Source organism: Danio rerio, chromosome 18 (genome assembly GCF_052040795.2).
Source record: "Danio rerio strain M-AB ecotype USA chromosome 18, GRCz13ab, whole genome shotgun sequence".
NCBI lineage: Eukaryota > Metazoa > Chordata > Actinopteri > Cypriniformes > Danionidae > Danio > Danio rerio.
Genome location: NC_141038.1, coordinates 14,537,003 through 14,559,402, shown reverse-complemented (window position 1 = coordinate 14,559,402; position 22,400 = coordinate 14,537,003). Strand labels below are relative to the sequence as shown.

At 34.2% G+C, this 22,400-nt stretch overlaps 3 protein-coding genes across 7 annotated transcripts in view; 1 reads left to right on the top strand and 2 right to left on the bottom strand.

Annotated features, from left to right (window-relative positions):
* The window catches only part of plcg2 (phospholipase C, gamma 2), a 44,954-nt gene extending 39,058 nt beyond the window's left edge, over nt 1-5,896 (bottom strand). The window contains exons 1-2 of one of the 2 annotated variants that reach the window (XR_015514358.1): nt 5,493-5,896; nt 1,550-1,752 (exon numbers count right to left, since the gene is read on the bottom strand). Coding sequence is in view for 1 of the 2 variants with exons in the window: in NM_001044968.2 (NP_001038433.1) it covers nt 1,550-1,733 (184 nt within the window). In the remaining variant the exon portion in view is untranslated. 2 annotated transcript variants of the gene reach the window in all.
* Nucleotides 5,897-8,658: 2,762 nt separating this feature from the next.
* meak7 (MTOR associated protein, eak-7 homolog) lies at nt 8,659-18,610 on the bottom strand. Of its 3 annotated transcripts, none has more exon segments than NM_001044965.2 (8): nt 8,659-9,150; nt 9,235-9,417; nt 13,597-13,715; nt 14,211-14,609; nt 15,981-16,125; nt 16,666-16,896; nt 18,175-18,358; nt 18,528-18,591. In NM_001044965.2, coding segments are annotated over 7 exon segments (1,353 nt in total). In that variant the 5' UTR covers nt 18,334-18,358; nt 18,528-18,591; the 3' UTR covers nt 8,659-9,033.
* A 1,271-nt stretch (nt 18,611-19,881) lies between these two features.
* Nucleotides 19,882-22,400, top strand: part of klhl36 (kelch-like family member 36) — a 41,374-nt gene continuing 38,855 nt past the window's right edge. For both annotated transcript variants that reach the window (XM_087292023.1, XM_087292027.1), the window contains exon 1: nt 19,882-19,955. The gene's annotated coding sequence lies outside the window, so the exon portion shown is untranslated. The remainder of the gene's footprint in view (nt 19,956-22,400) is intronic.

Below are 22,400 nucleotides of genomic sequence, written 5' to 3'. Positions count from 1 at the left end.
TAAAAAGTTTGGTAAAAGTACTTTGTTTTTACTGATAAATTCATAATTTGGTCAAACATACTAATTAGATTGTAAATTGTGCATTATTGTGTAGCACAACTGTTTCCAACCTTCATAACAATAATACAAAAGTGAACAAAATGTGCTCAGAGGTAGCTTAAATGATGTGTAAGTGCTCTTTTGGTGAGGGATTCATCAGTATAAACTGCTAAAGTCAGTTCAAGGCACTCAAAAAATTGGGACAAATATATTTATACAGGCTTTTGAATATTCTTTCCACATTTTTTAAGTGCCTTAGACTGACTTTTGCTGTTTAATATTATTAATAACACATTTGATCATCAGATTTTATATTCTATAGAAAAATAGATTGCTTTAAAAATTTAATGTTGATATATAGGTCAAGGACAAAAAAGGCATTAAAACAAAATATTTATCATGTTATTTCAGAATTCAGTATTTATATTTCTGCACATTTATGCTTTAGTAGATTGATTTTTCTGTTTGATTAAGGGTTTTTTAGTAAAAAAAAATGGCTATTATAGTTTTTTGTATGATTTACCATACTAAAATGTCATTAAGTGTAAAACTGTTTTAAAAAAAAAAAAATGCTGTGCAGCCGCAAAATATACTAATTATTATTATAATTATTATATACTAAAATATACTCATTATTTTATTATTATTACATTAATTATTACATACCTAAAATTATTGGTTCTATTTTGCAACCCTCTTTCAAACCATTAGGCTCTATCTATTTATCAGCAGGTTTTTACACTTCTGGCTTCAGTACTGACTAAACTAATGTACAGTTAAAGTTAGAATTATTAGACCCCCTTTTTTTTCTTTTTCAAATATTTTACAAATGATGTTTAACAGAGCAAGGATTTTTTTCACAGTATGTCTCGATAATATTTTTTCTTCTGGAGAAAGTCCTATTTGTTTTACTTTGACTAAAATAAAAGCAGTTTTTAATTTTAAAAGCCATTTTAAGGTCACAATTACTAGCCCCTTTAAGCTATATTTTTTCCAATAGTCTACAGAACAAACCATCATTATACAATAACTTGCCTAATTACCCTAACCTGCCTAGTTAACTTAATTAATATAGTTAAGCCTTTAAATGTCACTTTAGGCTGTTTAAAAGTGTCTTGAAAAATATCTAGTCAAATATTCTGTATTATCATCATGGCAAAGATTTAAAAAATCTGTTATTAGTGATGAGTTATTGAAACTATTACGTTTAGAAATGGGTTGCAAAAAACTTCTCTCCTTATTCTTAAACAGAATTTGGAGAAAAAAATAAACAGTGGGGCTAATAATTCAGGAGGGCTAATAATTCTTACTTCAACTATTTGTATATTTATATATGTAACGCAAAGACATTAGGTTGAACACATTTAATTGTGAACACACTTTATAATAAAGTATAATTTTTAATGTCTAAATCAAATATTATAATATACATCCTACAGCTTAAATGGCAAAGCAGGACACATTTCAAATAAAACACACAGCCTAAATCCCTTAAAAAGTGGGCACTCACACACTCCTTCAGTCTTGTTGGCGGTGCGTGACCAGGCCACCTGCCGCGTCTCCATAATGACCTGCACCGTGAGTCTCTCAATCCTCTGCCTGTACACCGTCATCACTATCCCCATCTCCAAGTCCCGCTTGATGAGGCTCTTCTTGTACTCGGTCAGGTCTCCCTGATGAGCACGACCCGCCATCTCTGCGTCCGGCCACACACTGACAAACACAACACACACGACCACAGGAAGACAATCACCTAAATATGACAGGCAGGAGGTGCGCTATAGTCACATGCTATTAATGTAGACACTTATTTGGCACATTTGCTCTCTGTGCTGAATTATATAGCAAACAAAAGTCTGTACTTTGAATATCAAAGCACGCAGGTCAGGTTTCTATTCAAATTTGTCAAGATACTGCATGGATCTAATCAAATATTAAATAAATGGTTCACCCAAAAAATGGAAATTCTGTCATGTCGTTTTAAAAACCAGTAGGACTTACTTTCTTCACTGGGTAACAAAAAAGTTAGTGTTTATTATTATTATTATTACTCTATAGTGCCATAAACAAAGGCAAACTGTTAAAGTACAATGTTCATGGATTGTAAAACAGTTTTATTGGTAGGATACTCTTATGCTTAGAGATATTTATCATCTATGGTGATGTAGGAATTGCTGTTTTAACAGTGTTCAAACTGACAATAAGTGTTACCACTTTAGTATAGGGACAATGTAAAACCCAAAAAGTTAAGGCAACTCAAACTGTTTGAGGAAACCAATTGCAACAAACCAAAATGGATGTAAATAGATCATGAACATGAAAAGAATATGCATGCTAACATGCAGTAAGATCTTTACAACTTCATTCAGTCTATATTAACAGTCTTTTGATTTTAGGAGAATTAAAGTCTGAGTGAAATCAAAATTTACTTGATTTCTTAACATGAATAATTCATCCATGCACGTTAATCCACTGAAAAAAACAGCTTGTTTAATAAAAAATACAGTTTACTTCATGTTTATTTCTATACCACTTTTACAATGTAGACTGTGTCAAAGCAGCTTAACAAAGAAGTTCTATTAAATTGAAAAAGTGTCAGTCCAGTTTTCAGAGTTTAAGTTTAGTTTAGTTCAGTTCAGTGTGGTTTAATTTTCACTCTTGAAAGTTCAAACACTGAAGAGCAGATCCATTGATCCTAAACCAAGCAACAAAACTTTACCAATTGACAAAAGTGAAGAAAAGAAACCTCGAGAGAAACCAGGCTCAGTTGGGCAATAACCAACCATAATAACCAATCTAACCATAATCTTCAACTCTAGGATGGCAGTGCTACTCTGATGATGTTAGTTTAATGGCTTGGCTGAAATATGCCTAGCCACACCCCTTTAAATATTAGTTTGCTGATAGTCAAGGATGAGAGGAGGAGCATAGAAAAAACCCCATCCCTACTCAATATTCCTTTTTTTCTGTTGGAACTACATCAACGTACTAAATTACCAAAACTCTGCAGCAAGACTTTTTTTTCAGCTTGTTGATGTAATTTTCAACGGAAACTGAATATTAAGTAGGGGGCAGAGCTTTCTTTTGCACATCATTCCTTCAAATCAAACTAAAGTTAAGAGAGGGTATTAATATGCAGTTGCTAAGGAAGCCCTCAGTTGGCACCAACAGAAGGACCACTACTCCAAACTCAGAAACAAATAGTGAGACTTTAATTGAAGACTACCAAAACAAACACCTTTTTTAGTGAATAACTTGCACAGATTAATTATATTCACCTTAGGAATAACAATGCAAGCTAGCTAAATAAACGTTGCTCATTTTGATTTCAAGCAAGCTTTAAAGTGCTGTTTTTGAGCACTAGAATCCTTGAGGGATGTAAAAAAACATAATAAAGGGGTAAATAAGGGAGAACAAAAATAGTGAGGTGCCTTAAGAGGATTTGTCTGTTATTTACAGCCATAATTAGCATAAGGTTTGACTCCTTCTTGATAAGATGTCAGTTTTTACTAATGTGGTTTAAATGTGCAGCAGTTCAGGCAGCAGACATAAAGTAGTTCAGTGGGCAGTTATGTTATTGTTTGGGAACTGTAAACCTGACTGAGATACTGATTCAATTCTTGAAATTGATCACAGTTTGCGTACTATCCATAATAATTTTCAAAAATAGAATTATTCATTCTTACATTTTTCAGCTTTGTCCCTTTATTAATCAGGGGTCGCCACTGCAGAAAGAACCGCCAACTTATCCAGCAGCTTATCCAGCAAATGCCCTACCAGGCGCAACCCAACACTGGGAAACACCCATACACACTCTTTCACACCAATTTAGCTTATTATTTAACCTGTAGCGAATGTCTTTGGACTGTGGAGGAAAACGGAGTACCCGGAGGAAACCCACACGAACATAGGGAGAACATGCAAACTCCACACAGAAATGCCAACTGGCCCAGCCGAGGTTTGACCCAGCGACCTTTTTGCTGTTATATTATCTTGTTATATTTAATTGTCATTGAAGGGTCTAAACCAGGAACCAGCGAAAACACACTCAGCTAAATATTGATAAATTGTTATTATCCCCCAAATCAGCTGTTGAGAGATTATATTTTGTCCATAACACACACCCCTAGGTAAGAGGCAGCTTCAGTGGTGCAAATTTAGATGCACAGAAATTGATTAAAATATAATCACACACAGGTATTTTAAACTATACATTTTATTCAGATACTTGTATCTACATATTAGTTACATAGTATCAATTATTCATTTTAATGTCACTATACATAGCAGTTGATGTAACTTAAGTTAAAGTGGGAGCAAAGTTTTAAAATTCTGGTTTATTTATTAGCTTTTTCTTTGTTTGTCCATTTAATGTTTTAGACATCATTTTATTCCACTATATCACACCTTCATCATTATTCAGAATTTTGCTTATTCCTGTGGCTTGACCAATGAAAACTTGATTAATAAATATATTTAGATTTTTTTTTCCATCATCAATTTTATATTTTTTGCTGAACTTTTGTGGATTATACAGTTATACATTCTTACACAACATCAGCTTTAATGTCGAGAGCAAAAAAACTTCCTTTACATATGTTGCGGGGTTAAAGAAGAACAATGCCCTATCATGCATTGCAGCTCTGATAAAAGAAATTATCACCCCCTAATAAGAAATAGCACCAGCATTATTATCGGTGACTAACAGTCCACCTTTTAGAAACAAGTCCGTTTTCCAGCCTGCTGAACCATGGCAAGCAAAACAGATGTTTCATGTTCCCCATAGAAGCCAAAATTTGCATTGCAAATAAGTAGCAGAGTAAGGTGGAAGTGTCCCAAAGCAAGTCCCTCTTAAAAAAGTAATGCATTAACCCAGCAAAATCAATGTAGTTTCCATCCAGAAACCTTTGAACATCACCCACACCTTCCATTCTTCCATTTTAAGCTGATGTATGAAAGAGAGAGAGAAACCTCTCGCTTTTTTCTGACATTTAAACACAAGCATCAAGATAAAAAAAACTCTGACTAACAAACCAACAACAACAACAAAAAATAATAATCAATTGTAGTTTGACACAAATGTGGACAAGATAAGAATAACTGAAGATTACACCTTAAGTGCACAGTGTTTCTCTTTACCGTTGTAATAACAACAAAACGTAATAGTTAACTTTGACAGTAAAAAGACTGTAAAGACAGTACACAATTTACATTTTTTAACTGTACAGGAAAGGTTTGTACTGTAATTATTGTGCACTGTTGCAAAAAATAACTGTTTTCATATCGAAGATGAATTAATGAGCTTATATATCGAGTTTATAAAACTTCTTAAACTTGATCACTGTGTATTTAACAAAAAACGTAGGCCTTAAACCCAAATGCATGATACATACAAGCATACATACATAAACAACTACAGTAGCAAGCTATAATATCTAAATAACACTACTCACCCAAGTTTGGAGAGGAATTTCAATGACCGCTTCGATAACCACCTGCTGCAATCAAACGAATTCTCATGATAGAAATAAATCAATAATACAGTATTGAGGAAAAATCTCTCTATGATCAGTCTAGTTTCAATGTGGTCAGTTCCTCTATTCGCTAAGCACAAGGAAGTGAAGAGAACATTATGAGAATTAAAAAAAAATCCGGAAGCAAAATTATCTATGCAAAATCCCCTGGGAAGAGAGGGCGATGTGTGCAAAGTCCTGCTAAACTAGCGTGCCCTCGTGCCTGAGAAGATATATGCCAAAAAAGCTACTTATGGATGTAGACGAAGCGATTATAAACGATGGGTGTTCAGGTTGAGGAAAGTCGCATGTTGCCATTTTCGACGTCATCGTGACATCACGACGTCCTTCACCCTCTCGTTTGTTGTTTTATTTTCAGAAACAGAATTTATTTAATACTTACAAGTATGATTCTACGTACAAGCCGAATGCCTTATAGCAGCGTTTTTAATTATGCGTGCTTTACAGATAACGTTACAGTTTGAAACTGTGAAAATGAAAGCACCTGTTGTTGGCGGCTGGGCGCTGGCTGTGAGGGAATTTGGTCGAGTTATTTTAATACAACGTTACCACGGTTTGTTATTTCATCACCCAAGCTAGTAAGAAGCATCTTTTGTGGCATGTAAATGTGGTATTTTGCAGTCTCCTGTTTTTCTTGTTTAGCGTCACTTTCTAGTGTATTCCTGCTATTCATTTGCATTCAGAATGCAGGAAAGGTTAACAGACGAGAAGCTGTTGGGTTACATACTGTATATAATCTGTATGCAAAACTGCATTATAATATGGAAATTAATATATCATGCTCACTTTAAAATGGGTATCATTTATTAACTGATGAAACAAGCATGGCTGAATGATATTTATAATATGCCCTGATGACCAGCAAGCAATAAACAATCATTTCCTAATACATAAAAAGGAGATATTTGTTTCCCAGTACTGGGTTGCAGCATGGAAGGGCATCCACTGTGAAAACCTATGCTGGATAAGTTAGAGGTTCATTCCACTGTGGCAACCCCTGATTAATAAAGAGACTAAGCCAAAGGAAAATGAATGAATGAATGATAAGGAGATGCTGGGAAGTCAGGTAGGTCTGTGACTAACGGAGCAACAGTTTAAAGTTCATTACCGTGGTTGTCTACATTTTATTACGTTATTAATTGTTATGTTCTTTAATGTTTCTGTGGGGCATCATGGTGGCGCAGTGAGCAGCACGATGCTAAAACATGCTGGATAAGTTGGCGGTTTATACCGGTGTGTGGTGAACCCTGATTAATAAAGGGACTGAGCTGAAAGCAAAATGAAAGAATTAATGTTTCTGTGGTAATTGTGACTAGGAGAACTTAAGAGAATACAAAACTTCATTTTAGATTTATTTCAAAGAAATGCACATGTACAAATGTACAGTTCAGCAGGTGTTTTTGGGATCAAACTATCTATTTGAATACATTTAATTTTCCATTTAATAAGTAAATCTAAAGCTCTAAAATACTGAGGCAGAGGAGGGAGAAATATTACTTTCTTCTCAGAATTGCTAGAACGTAAGTCATGGGGGGAAAAATCTGAATTGCAACAAACTTAGAATTCAGATTTCCCCCTTTGCAACTCCACGTTAACATCTTGTAATTTAGATTTTTTCCCCTCGGAATTGTGATTTACATATTACATTTCTGAGTTTATTTCCCAGAGATGGGTTGCGGCTGGAAGGGCATCCGCTGCGTAAAAACGTGCTGAATAAGTTGGCGGTTCATTCCGCTGTGGCGACCTTGGATTAATAAAGGGACTAAGCCGAAAAGAAAATGAATGAATTTCTGAGTTTATATCTCTTAATTATTTATTCGGCACTGTAAAAAAAATAAACTGTAAATTTTATGGTAAAAGCTGTGGATTGCCAAAACTTTACTGTAAAAAATATGGTAGCAACATTATTGGTTATGTGGGATTGCACCCACTGCACTGTACTTTTTAGATTTTGTTGTTTTTAACGATTTATAACTGGCTAATTAACATTTTTGCCATCAAATTTCATGGTTCGCATTGTAATATTTACAGTTCATTATCATCTGAGACAGCTCAGAGCTGTCTAATAAAAGGTTTATGTTGTTATACTGATGGTTCATTACCATATTTTTTACAGCTCAGAACTGTAATAAAAAAATTATGTTGTAATATATATAATTCATTATTAATTTTTTACAGCTCAGAACTGTATTAAAAGGTTTATGTTGTAATATTTACAGTTAATACCATATTTTTTACTGTCTAGAAATGTCTAATAAAAGGTCTATGCTGTAATATTTACGGTTCATAACCATCTTTATCACAGGTCAGAACTGTCTAAATAAAGGTTTACTGTATGTTGTAATATATACGGTTCATTAACATCTTTTTTTACAGCTCAAAGCTGTCTAATAAAAGGTTTATGTTATACTTATGGTTCATTACCATCTTTTTTACAGCTCAAAGCTGTCTAATAAAAGGTTTATGTTATACTTATGGTTCATTACCATCTTTTTTACAGCTCAGAGCCCTCTAATTAAAAGGTTTATCTTGTAATATTCACAATTCATTACCATCTTTTTTACAACTCAGAACTAAGTTGAAATTGTTTATATTGTAATAATTATGGTTCTTGTTGCAGAAACAGCCCTCCATATAAAATACTGTTTAAATGATTTAAAACGTTGATTTAGTTTTATATAAGTGAAACCTCAAAAAAAGTTGAATTAGATATTTCTGTCATGCTGAAATTAAGTGGAGTACTAAATTTCTTTTGTTTTTACGTGACAGCAGCCTCTTAGAAATGCCCACTTGGTGATAATAATATAAGTATATGCTGAAAAGCAAAGTAAAAGCAACAAACTCCAGCAAACTAGCAGACAATAAACAGTTATTGGTTTTTTACAAGGTGAGGCTTGTGGGAAATCATGTCAGTGAACAACATCTATCAAATGTACAGTTTAAACTTCATTACACCAGTTGCCTACTTATCATTTATTATGTCCTTTAATGTCTCTGGTGGATGTTTCAAACAGAACTAAAGAGTATCCAGAAGACACAAGCCCATGCCTCTCTGACATTTGCGTTTTGGAAAAATTTAAAAATCTACAGGAAAACATGTTTTTATTTTCCATTTAATAGATGAATTTTCCAAAATACAGTACTTTAATACATTAAACTCATGAGTCAAGTCAAAATGTAACCACATATGACATAACAGACGCATATTGTCTATAATCAATGTTAGCCAGCAGCATTCAACAGAATGTCTTTGTGTGATCATTTTAATCATCCACAGAAAGCAGGAAACCAGCTCCCGGATTTTGCATATTAACATTAAAACTAGACTGTAAAAATATGTGATAAGTGGTTCCTGACAGTGTTTTTTTTACAATATCTCTATTAGTGTAAGTAAATAACCCAAACCAAACACAGAAAACAAACACTGCTGGTTAGAGCTTCATTATTTTCCTCTCCTTCACTAATCCTCATCCTCCTCGGGTTCCCTGAGGCCTTGACTATGCAGGGTTTTCCCTGTCATTTCCATCATGGCTTGTACTTCCAGATCAGCATCTAGAATACTTTTCTTCTTCTCATCCTGAACACAAAACATTTATCATGATTACTTTGGTCCTTTTTAGAATCAAAATGGAAATACCGAATTCAGCATGTTATTACAGACCTCTTCTTGTTCTTCAGGTAGTTTCCCGACGCCCCACACTTCCAGGGTGTCCAGTTTGAAGTCCTCATCTGCTGAGAGCTGAGGACTGCCGTACGTGGTGCAGCGCGGTCGAGCTCTACTGTGACCATGTCCAAAATCATAGTCCAGCCACAAGCCGAAATAACCATGCTGACCACCCATACCCTAAAAAAAACAGAGAAGTAAGTTACTACTGTATTTGGTTTTGTTTTACTTTATAGTGTTGTAGGTCCCTAAAGTATGGAAGCTTGTTTCTGCCAAAGAATAAAAAAAAGATATAATACTATTTTTTTTCTGGCAAACATATAAATCTCATTTCAGACTTTTAATAATAATAAGAAGTAATTCTTAACATTTTTATAGCGCTTATCAAACCCCAGCTGATTGGTGGAGTGATGAAGATAATTGTGATCTGGGGATGGTTAGAAGGCCATGATGGGCAGATGCCAGTGGGCAAATTTGAATGCCAGGATGCTGGGGTTAAACCTCTACATCCTGGGATTTCTAATGACCACAGAGAGTCAGGACCCTTGGTTTAATGTCTCATCAGAAAGACGGCACTCACTGAGCAGTTTAGAGCCCCCTTTACAATACTGGGCCATTAGGACCCACACATACCCCAGGTTAAGTGCCCCTGCTGGCCTCACACCACTTCCAGGAGCAGCCTAGCTTTCCCATGGAGAGGGGTCTGGATGCAGACCTGGTGCAGTGCAATCTGAGCTGCAGCCAATGCGTTTTAATGGGTTCATCCTAGCCGCACCCCTAACCTTCCCTCTCACAGTCATGTCACTCACTCCATTTGAGTGCATTGTGTCTGACATTGCATCTCAGAGTGATGCAATCTCAGCTTGCATCATAAAAGTTGCATCCAGATACTATTGTTCTCATGTGGTCTCCCATCCAGGTACTGGTACAGGTACAGGTTCGATTCTGAACTGTTTTCCTCAGAGTCATGAAAGGGGTAGTTCACCCAAAATGAGAGTTCTGCCATCACTTACTCACCCTTGACTTCTTTGTTGCACACAAAAGAAGATATTTTGAAGAATGCTGGACACTTGTAACCATTGACTTCCAGAGTATTTGTTTTACCTACTATGGATGCCAATGATTACAGGTTTAAAACATTTCTCGAAATATCTTCTTTTGTGTTCAACTGAACAAATAAATCTCAAACTAGTTTAGAACAAGTCAAGGGAGAGTTAATGATGGCATCATTTGTATTGTTGTATTTGTATTGAGATATTTTATCAGTATTTGCATTTTAACAAGTAAGAGGACTGGGATGCATTGGAATATAATAAATTTAATAGAATTTAATAGAATAAAATATAATAGAATTTTAAGACTGGATTTAATCAAGTGATTTTTACCAGATGTTGTATTGGACAAACAAGATTAACCCATGCCTTTTTGCTTAAAGATGAAGACCCCATTCAATGTTTGTACTGCACAACTCCTCTAACTGTAAAACATATTTTACTGGACTGTCCTGCTATTTAATGATTCCAGAAAACCTTTTTATGTAATGAACTCTCTTAAGGACATTTTTAAAGTGACACCAGGAAAGTTTTTTTTTTTTATCAAGTATTAAAGGGCACATAGTTTACCCTTTTTTATGATTTAATATTAATATTATGGTTCTTCTGAGTGTGCCGGTTTAGGTTCAGTTCAATACACAGTTCAGATGTTTTTATTATAATGTGTTAAAAAGTGTCATGTTGGGGGCGTTTACACAGTTTGCTGTTTTAGGTGTTGCTTCACAGTTTCGGCTTCCCGCCCAACATTACAAGGGGCGGAGCCAAGAGCTACTACGCTCTGTGTTTGCAACAGACAGGCTGACAGACAGAGAGAGAGCTAAGCTAAGCTAGGATGAGCATTCAGCCGTACATGTACGAGTCGGCCAAGCAGACCAAGCAGAGAGAACAAGATCATTTGTGTCTTTAAAACATGAAGTGTCCCGAATCGTCGCGCCACGCATTCCAGAACTCAAAACACAAGCCTTCACCAGGGCAAACACAACGGGGCCGCGCCGAGCTGCTGACCCGTAGCTCTACCGCGTGCACCCCGACAGAAACCCACACCGCACCGCGCGGAGCCGCTGACCCGAAGCTCTGCCGCGTGCTCTGCCGCGTGCATCCTGACAGAAACCCACGCCCAGAACTCCGAAATGCACTGCACCACGCCACGCAAAAGCTACAAGCAATAAATTCGATAACAGCGATAATGTGGAGAATATTGATCTTGTGTTAAGCCCAATGAGCTTTTCATCAAAAAATAGAGCAAGAGTGTTTCTTTAATAAAATCGCTTTGACTCACACGCTGAAAATGGAGGACGTGCAACAAGAAACTGAGGATATGGTCGTGACGCAAGGCTGTCAATCAATATTGGTGGGCGGGGGGAACGTAAAGTTGCGTTCGGTCTGAAAACCGCTCCAATTGGTTTATCGATTTTTTGTTGTTAAATTAAAAAAAAGGACTGTCTGTGTTTATATCATCCCAGTATGACGGTCTATACACTATACTTGCACACATGAAAAGTAGATTTTTCACCATACAGTAGGTGCCCTTTAACACACAAAAAAAATCTTATTTAATTTTTGTATTCATTTGTTTGTTGTTTTTAATTGTATATTTATTACTGAAATGTTTTTGCCATTTTGTCTTGGTTGCTGAAATGGCAAATATAGTACATTACTCTAATTACTCACAATACATTACAAACAAAAGTTTTGATAGTTATTATTTCCACCTGAATGGAAATGACAAGAAAAAAAATGGCATTTTTCAGGATTTTTACCTTTTAATGGTCACATGTAGATGTCTTTAGTTTATGTTTGTTCATATTATGGTCAAACTGTAGCAGAGTTGGTTTTGGAAGTGGTTTTCAGGGATCTTTTTTTGTTCACACTATGGTTCAAATGTCAGCATTCACACCTTTTTTAATGAATCACACTAAAGCTGCAGATTGTGAGTATGCAAAATATAATGCTGCGTTTTTTACATTTTTGTGTTTATTTAGAGGTCAAGCTGTGATGTATCAGAGATTTAATTGAGCGTTAACACACCTTAGAAAAACTTTCTATTTTGAATGTCTGCAGCAGACATTTTAAATGGATTAGAAGTGCCCAAACTGGCAGTTTGTTCACACAAAAATGCATGTGGTTTTACTGAAACCGGTGGAAAGTTGACAAGCCTGTACTGCAGTTGTGCACAGTTGTGACTTGCGCTAGTCACATGACTGAAAACTATGAACTAGAATAGAGCAGAAAAAGATTCCTGCCATTGCTAATGACAGCTCCTCACCACGGTACATATTCTTAGATAAAATATATCATTGAAAAGTGGAGGAATTTGATTTAATTATGAGAACACTTGAATTTAAATAATAATCATAATACAATTAAAACTAACCATGAACACAGATATAGTGCTCTGATATTTGCTGATTTTTTTGCATATTTTTAAGGCTTGCTTCAGATCATCAGACAAATAGTAAGAATACAATAAACCTAGCTTGAAAAACAATGCAAATTTAGATTTTAAAATATTATTTCCTTTTTCAAGGGAAAAAAAGCTGTCGATCAATTATGACCTTCAGGCCCTGGAGATGTAAAACAGCCCCAGAAGGTCACACTGTTTTGATGGAACCATTAATTCTGCACTGCACCGGCAAATCCTGAACACCAGCCATCAAGCTGACTTCAGTTATGCTGCAGGTGAGTGATCTAAAACACACCAGGAAATCCACCTACTGTATGAATGACTAAAAATAAAAAATAGATAAAAAAATAAAAAAATTGAGAGCGGATCAAAGTCTGGACTTAAATTCTGTGTGAACCAAAACTTTTATTTCAGTATGTTGATGTACATCCAACTAAACTGGAGTATCGAGAGGCTGGGGCTTTCTATTGCGCATCATTCCATCATAGCAAACTAATGGTTGTTGCTAGAAGGGATAAAGCTGCAGCAAGAAATTAACTAGAATTATTTATATTATTTATTAAATGATTCATTAAATGTATTTTATTAACGTGTACCCCAACCAGTAATGTAAATACAGTAATTATACGGAGTAATAATTATAATAATTAATGCACAGATTTATTATTCAACTTAAAAATAACAATGTGAACTAGCAAAGTAAAAATTGTACTCTTGGATTTCAAGTGGACTTTAAAAGTTTAGCACAATCCGTTATTAGGTTTAGGGGGCACTTAATTTTTCACATGGAAGGTTTTTTCTCTTAATTAATGAAACCATCATTTAGAAACTGCATTTGCATTTTATATGGAAGTAAATCTTGAGGAATTTTTGGGTGAACTTTTCCTTTAACATCGATCTTACCAAGCCATTCGGCATAGTCTGCTGGCCCTGGTTCAAGTACATGTAATGATCGTTATAGCCTGTGCAGGTGAACACTCGCATGTAGGGGAAAACTGAGAAGAGGAAACATCTGGAATCTCCTATAGAAAAAAAACAACAACATTGAAGTTATGTTTACAACCGTGCAGTGCTTTTTTACTAATATATATGAGTGAGTGTGTGCATGTGTGTAACATTTTGTGTACAGGCAGCAACATAGTCAAAAGGCTTTTCATTCACACTGATCTGAGAATGCCAAAAGTGAACACATTGTATTATGCATGCCAGGCCAGTAGTTGGCGCCATTACTTTATAAAGAAAAACATTTGACACATGCACATAAGTTTATTCTTGTTTTGGTTAAGTTCTTGTGTACAACTATAATGTAATAATATGTCTGAAAAATTATGTGCACAATGTCACAAATTTGCATTTATGTAGATTATAGAAAATCAATATGTTTAATTTTTTTAATATTCACTCTTAGACCAATTTTGATAGTTTCCAGGCCCCCAAAACGTTGTTGTCATTAAAATAATAGCTGAAAATCATACAATTTTTCATTTTAAAGGCTGGGTTGTAATTTTCAAACCTACCCTGAAACTGAGGTTTGACCTCCCAGCTTTGTGATGAGAAGCCCCCGAAGATGTACCCTTTGGTGTCCTTTACCAACAAGACAGTGGGACCCCGGCTTTTGCAGCTGCCCAACAGTCGGGTGAAGCTTTCTCCGTGCATTTTTGTTGAAAATAACATCCTCCAGGGGGCGCTGTGTCCCTCAGGCAGCAGAGGGGACAGAAACATCAGAAGAGGCAGACTCAAGACACAGCGGAGGTCAGTCCAGGGAGCGAACTGACACGGGGGTAACAGAGTCGGTGGAGGACGAGAGGGCAAAACAACACCTAGTCCTTCACCAATCAGGAGCTCCAAAAACATTGCCATCATAGGGATCCGGAACAGCCAGTCTTCCAGACAAGCAATGTCACACGAATTCTGATCTGTAGAAGCGACAAGAAGAAAAGTTTTAAATATGCCTGCTGCAGTTTGTTATTAACTAAAACTAAAAGACCATCAGTGACGTGATGATCCCAAGGATTCCATATTCGGGACCAGGCCATATCCTGAGCTGCTGCTGCGCTGATGGTCGTGGGGAGTGGAGATCATGAGTCTGATTCCAGCGACGCTCCAGGGACAGACGAGTCTTCGCTGAGGCCATCTTCCAGCCTAAACCACGGCGAATTAAGCTCTGCACAAGACTTTTGGCCAGCGGAGAAATTAAAATGGTCGTGCCCAACTGAGTCTGGTTCCCTCAAGGTTTTTTTTCTTCACTCCCATCAGGTGAAGTTTTTTTTCCCTCTCCGCTGACGCCACTGCCTCTCATGGTTCAGGATTGGTAGAGCTACGCATCGATGAATTTGCTCTTCAGTGTTTGAACTCTCAGTAATGATTAAATCACACTGAACTGAGTTAAACTGAACTGAACTGAACTTAAACACTAAAACCTGAACCACACTGTTCCAGTTACTATGACCATTTATGTGAAGCTGCTTTGACACAATCTACATTGTAAAAGCGCTATACAAATAAAGCTGAATTGAATTGAATTAAAATTATATACATATATATATATATATATATATATATATATATATATATATATATATATATATATATATATATATATATATATATTATTTTTTTTTTTTAATTATATGATTAAATAATTGTGAAAAGTTAATTTATAAAAGCAAAAAGGTAAATTTATATATACACAGTTCAAGTCAAAATTATTCGGCCTCAAGTGATTTTTTTTTCTTTTTCAAATATTTCCCAAATGATGTTTAACAAAGCAAAGAAATTTTTCACAGTATTTCTATATATTTTTTTTTCTGGAGAAAGTCTTATTTGTTTTATTTCAGCTATAATAAAAGCAGTAAAAAAAATTCAGTTATTAGAAATTAGTTATTAATACTATTATGTTTAGAAATGTGTTGAATAAATCTTCTCTCTGTTAAACAGAAATTGGGGAAAAAATATACAGGGGGGCTAATAATTCAGACTTCAACTGTATAAATAAAACAAAATCTATTAAAAAATCAAGAAAGCATGCAAAAAATCTTAGTTTTTAACAAAAAATACAAATATAAAATACTTATAATAATTACAAAATATTCACAAAAAACAATAAATAAAAAGTTATCATTCATAAAAATATATACAAATAATACAAAACAATAAGCACATATGTATCCAATTTATTTTATGTTCCAATTAAATTTACATGATTTAAAATATATATCAACATTATTTGATGTCATTAAAGTTCATTATTAAACAGCATTTACTTTGATACTGAAATTATTACCAACCTGACGGTTTTAATTCAGAGGTCAGCTGTTCGGCCAGCAGTTTAACACCTTGAGCACCATCTCCCATCCGTTCTGGATGCCAAGCTCTCAGGTGCCCCTTGTGGGCGAGAGTCTGTACTGCAGCATAAACCAGGTCTTCCATAAACTATTAAACAAGCAATAAATAAATAATTATATTAGGAACTAGATAGAAAAATTATAAAAAAAATATATATATATACATTTGAAATGTTTCACTGTTCAACTGAATTTAAACAAGTAATTAATCACAATATACACATTATTATTCAATATTGTATTGCTAACTAAAAATAGGTTTTAAAATATTTAACGTTTTACTGGAAAATAAAATATTAGATAGAAAAATCTGTTAAATTCTGAAATAAATAAATTAACTTTTTAAAAATTATTTATTAATTTTAATTTAATTATTTCAGAATTGAACAGATTTTATTTTGAGCTAATATTTTATTTTATTGTCATATTTTAGTATTCAGAAAATGTATAAATAAATAAATTTGTCAAAAGCACACAATAAAAGTACTAAATCCTAAACTAAAATATAAAATACAATTTACAAAATATATTTTAAAATTGTACATAAATAATAAAATTGAAATGATTAATATTCCTGTAATATTTATTTTACTGATTAGTTATATAAGTAAACTTTGGTGCTACTTACACCTCTGATCTGCTCAGTCGTGGTAACAGTAGCCTTTGCACCCTCTGCCATTGCCAGGACCAACGGCGCTCGTTCCTCTGCAGTTCCTCTGAGAACATCTGCCAGGAAAATGAGCAGCTGCTCGCGACTCACCCCGTCACCAGGGTGCAGCGGCACTCCTGGGTCAATGCTGTGGAGACCCTGAAACACTCGCTTTATCATTGACTCTGAGGCCATCTTTCCCATGGTCAGCTAAAAAGAAATCAAATAAACAAAAAAGGTCATACTGATGTATCTGAAGGACTGCCAGTGACATCCAATGCAAACAGCAACAATTTGACAGAACTGAATCCATTCACAGGTCACAGCAATTTAAGTATGTTTTTTAGCAGTTCTTTTTATAACATAGCCTGCAATACTGTTCGGCATTCATACACACAAATAACAACAGCCAGCTTTTAAATAGTAATCTAATTACTATATAATAATAAGTACTTTGATAGGAAAGTAATTGTGTGCTAGACTTGGTAATACTACAAGGAATGTGGTAGTTCAAGAATTATCACAGATTTTAATAATACCTTGATTGTATTTATTTATTTATTTGTTGTTTTCATTTAAGTTTAATCTCTTGTTTTTTTTCTTATCTTAAAGGTTCATAAAAACCCTTGAGGACTTTTTTTTGAGATTTTAACAGGTTTGTGTGTGTTGAGCATCACTTAAGACAATGTTAGCACCTGTTAGCTTTAATTGTGGTGAAAACTGGATCATTTGGAGCTTTTGTCAACTAATTTCAGCTTCCGGGTTTAAAATTATTTTTGGGGCTGGATCAAAATCAGCGACGTATCGTATCGTTTGTTGCATGTTTTTCGCTGCGATGCTGTCAGGGCTGATACAGCAAAGCTGTTTGTGTGCAGCAAGCATTTTTGTTGAAAAAGCAGAGACTGCATTCAGACTTGAGTATTGAGGGAGAAGTCCTCATTTATAGTGTTTTTATGAACACGATTATCTTTATAATGATATAAATTGTGGTTGCGTGTATAAAATTACAAATGTGTACACAATTACACACACCCACTGTACATATACATTTGTAATTATGTTTATCTATCTGCACACTTCTGATTATTTATAGCAACCTGTACAAATTAATTTATTGTAAATCTCTGTTCATAGCTAATACAACCAGTACATAATGTTGATAGTACATCCATCTGTAAATGTCACCATAGTTTTTCTATAACTGCACTTTATAACTTATACCTGTATCTTGCACTTGCTGCTATTGCACTGCTGATTAGATCTTAACTGAATTTCGTTGCCTTGTACATGTGTAATGACAATAAAGTTAAATCTAATCTAATTTAATCTATATTCATATCGCAAAATAAATCGCAGGAAAACAAAATATTGCAATGTCAGTTTTTGTCTAGTATCGTGCAGCCCTAATTCAAACACTTAATACTGGAGTAACTACATTATAATAATATACTACATTACATTCGAAGTATAACAGATCCCTCTGCTCACCTGCAGCATGTCTAATGATAAACCCTTGCTTGTTTTTCCAGCTGAAGCAGAGGATCTTGCTCCATGAAGTCTGTCAAATGTCCCCTCAACAGCGGGTCTCTCATCCGGACGAAAACGAGCCAGTCGCTTCTGCGCTACAACACTGTCGCCGTTCCCCATCACTCTGGAGGAAAATCTACGATTACTGTAAGATTAAATGAGATAATTGGTGGAGAAGGGTCTGAATGTCATGGGCACAGAAATATACAAAACGCATGCTTGGCTTTGTCAGCCGACTGAAACTAGTTATCATGATAAACTGTCAAATACGGTGCACGATTGAATTGTGAAAGACAGAAGTGGGTTTTTCAGACCTTGTTAGTGGTTTAGTTTGACATTTCGACTTTATGTACGATGTAAACAACACACACGCAAAACTACTTCCTGGTTCTGCACCGCTTCACGTGCAAAAGACCAATGAACGAAGAGAACTTCAAACCACGCCACGATTGGCTGGATCCGATTAGCGTCATGCGCAGATTGTTGGTAAGTTAGTTTACCCGATGGCAAATTAGTTGTATCAAGAATGAAGTATTATGTTAAATCTGAAATCTACCAGTGCTAAAATTGGGAACAACGTTGCTACGTTTTATCTTAATTTTGTATAATGTTATAATTGTAAACGTACAATAGTTACTTTCTGTATATGCAAAAAAGTATTTGCTTTACTGTTTTGAAGAATCAGGATTTTCAGAGACTTTAGTACCCAGCAAAATACTTGAAAAAAGCAGAATTTAAAATAATAAATCATTTGAATGATAAAATTAGATTCAAATAATCATATGTTGTATCAGTACTTTATCATATATATTAGCATAAACGTAACAAGCTAATAAAAAGCAATTTAAAAATGTATAATCGTAACAAAACAATACAAACATGATTAAATGAAAAATAAATTTAAATGGTTAATTTATTAAATTATGTAAATAAATACATAAAATATTATAATGAGTGAAAAATGTATTCCGGTAAAATAATAAGTTATTAAAATTAAAAAAATATATAACCATAATGAAACTACAAAAAATACATTTTTACAATTAAATGGTTGTGATGTAAAGTGTAAAATAAATGATTAATTTATTAAATTGTGTAAATAAATATATCAATGCAGTATATTAATAAGTATATTAATATATATATATATATATATATATATATATATATATATATATATATATATATATATATATATATATATATATATATATATATATATATATATATATATATATTATTATTATTATTATTATTTATAATTATTCTCCCCCCTTAGATTTTTTTTTTCTCCCCCAAATAATGTTTAACAGAGCCAGGGAATTGTCACAGTATGTCTGACAATATTTTTTTCTTCTGGAGAAAGTCTTTTATGTTGGCTAGGATTTTTTATTATTTTTAACACCATTTTGAGGTCAAAATTTTTAGCCCCTTTAAGCTATATTTATTTTTGATAGTCTACAGAACAAACCATTGTTATACAAACCTAATTACCCTAACTTGCCTAGTTAACCTAATTAATCTAGTTAAGCCTTTAAATGTCACTTTAAGCTGTATAGAAGTGTCTTGAAAAATAGTAAAATATTATTTACTGTCATAAAGGCAAAGATAAAATAAATCAGTTATTAGAAATGAGTATTTATTCACCTTAGTCCCTTTATTGATTAGGGGTCGCCACAGCGGAATGTACCACCAACTGATCCAGCACAGCTGATGCCCTTCCAGCTGCAACCCAATACTGGGCAACATCCATACACATTCACTCACTACATCCAATTTAGTTTATTCAATTCAAAGTCAGCTCACTAGCTGGGGCTCGAACCAGCGACTGTTTTGCTGTGAGGCGATAGTGTTAACCTCTGAGCCACCATGTCACCCCAAATATAGATCCAGTGGCTCAGCATAATTGACTACGCCCCATTTTGAAAATGAATATTTGTATCCATTTCTCAGTGAATATATTCAACGTATTTTGGTGCATTTAAACAGAACAGATTTATTAAGCAGATGTAAAATAATATTTTTGTCACCAAACATATTTAGAAATTAAAAGAAAATACAAATAAATTTAAGCTTAATATTGCAAAAAAAAAAAATTACGACCTACGAAATTTCAACAGATTTCCGTATTTTAGCTGCTCTTGATTTTTTCTCTTTTTAAAAAATGTATTTAACATTTTTATATAACATACATTTGGCTGTAATAGTTTTTGGAACGTTATCGTAAGTTATTTTGTTTAATAAGCTCCAGATTTGGCTTCAGTACTGACTAATCTAATGTATATGCACAAGTATAATATTGCATAGCTTCCTATTAAAAATATTAATTGAAAAGAGAGATTTGTGAGGGGTGAACCTAAATATGCTGATCACATATTTTAATAACACATGAAAGAGTAATAATGTGGCATAATAGAAACAGAAAATATTTCCCAATAATATTTCACACATCATTTCCACAGTATAAATTTGTTCTTTACAGGTATAAAGCTGACTTTTATATGTTATAATGGTCCTCTGGTTCGTTTTAAATCTTGTTTAGCCTTCTAAAAGTAGTATCTGTTGTTGATCAGTAGAGGGCAGACTAATCCAGCTATTTGAACCATCAGTTTTGTCTGTTCGTGAGGCTTTACTGATCTTTCTCAGCAGGCGATGAAAAACGCCTTTTAAGGGCATGAGATTGATGTGAGATCTGGGCGTGATGCCCGCTGACGCTCAGCACTCTTACCAGAAGTTTTAAAAGAAGCCGTTTAAGGACATTTCCGTACCTGCAAGTGAGAGTGCAAAAATGAATAGTCAAATTAGGCGGTCTACAGGAAGGGATTGTATCCACTTGGATTCGAAGAAAACAGAAAAAAAGGCTTTGGTTTGCAATGAATGAATCTCTAAACCTCACGGCAACTAAGATGCTTCTTCAACTGCGCATGCGCGTCGGTCATCCGCCCAGCATGGAGGCTTTCTGAACTCTGTGCCAATGGTTAGGATCTGCTACCACTGAGTGGATTCATTACTTCCCACAAGCCAGTCGAAGGAGATCAATTACAGTATTAAATGCACATATACTCACATATTACCGTGGTATAACCTTATATTCACTTCAGTTGTTATACTGAGCTAATGATCTCCAGTACCTTCCCTGTTACAATTACGAAAAGTAGGCTTTCGCTACTAATAAAACCTACAAAACACACACAAATTAAGTATTTTCTTGTGTACAGTTTTATCTAAGGTGCTTTGTAGTATAACTGTGGTTATACAAATAATAATCATGAAGCAAATACCACACGATTCATTTTCAGGATATCTGTGGCGGTCTTAAAATGTCTTAATTTACAAAAAAACAAATTTTAGGTCTTAAAAAGTCTTAAATCCACTAATATAGTGTTGTAAATCTTAAATCATTTTAAATGGGTCTAAATTTTCCATGTAAAGCTATACTCAACTGGTCCAACACCAATCCAATCACTAATATATTTTAATAAAAGTTTTAAGAAACATTTTTCAAATATTTATATATTTTTTTAAGGTTTTAACTTGGCCAATTAAAAATATCTTTATTAGCCTTTTATTTATTTTAGCTCTAACCACCTCCAAATCACACCTGTTTAATAGTTTCTAGTTGAACACCTTGATTAGTTGGATCTGCTGTGTTTGATTGGGTTGGAGCTAAACTGTGCAGAGCTGCGGCCCTCCAAGAATTGAGTTTGAGACTCCTGCTTTAAGTGATTTAGAAGTATTTTGTATTTATGTGAAGCTGCTTTGACACAATCTACATTGTAAAAGCGCTATACAAATAAAGCTGAATTGAATTGAATTGAATATATCATTAATAAACATAATAGATTTGTTGGTGCCAATAGCCTAGTGGTTAAGTATGCTGTCATATAGCACCATGATGCTCTCGGTAACCTGAGTTTGATTCTTGGCTAGAGGTCCTATGCCGATCCTTCCCCTCTCTCTGCTTTAAATGCTTTTATGGTTGTCCTCATTTATCCTATTCCAATAAAAGGTGAAAAAAAAAACCTAAAAAGTAATTATAAAAAAATATATATAATAGAATGTGTAAAATATGTGCTTACAAATAAGGAAAACTTTGAGACACTACAAATATTGAGGTAAAGTCGGTTTATAAGCACCCATTCAGACTTCTTCCTTTATAATATAATTTCAGAAAACTATTATTTGCA

Excerpts from the sequence above, each read along its gene's own strand:
- meak7 (XM_087292199.1), bottom strand. The coding sequence starts at position 18,333 with ATGGGGAACGGCGACAGTGTTGTAGCGCAGAAGCGACTGGCTCGTTTT. Across the intron at positions 13,716-14,210 it reads GGTCAAACCTCAGTTTCAGG|GAGATTCCAGATGTTTCCTC; the intron begins GTAGGTTTGAAA and ends TTTTTTCTATAG. Across the intron at positions 9,151-9,234 it reads TACCTGAAGAACAAGAAGAG|GATGAGAAGAAGAAAAGTAT; the intron begins GTCTGTAATAAC and ends TTTTGTGTTCAG.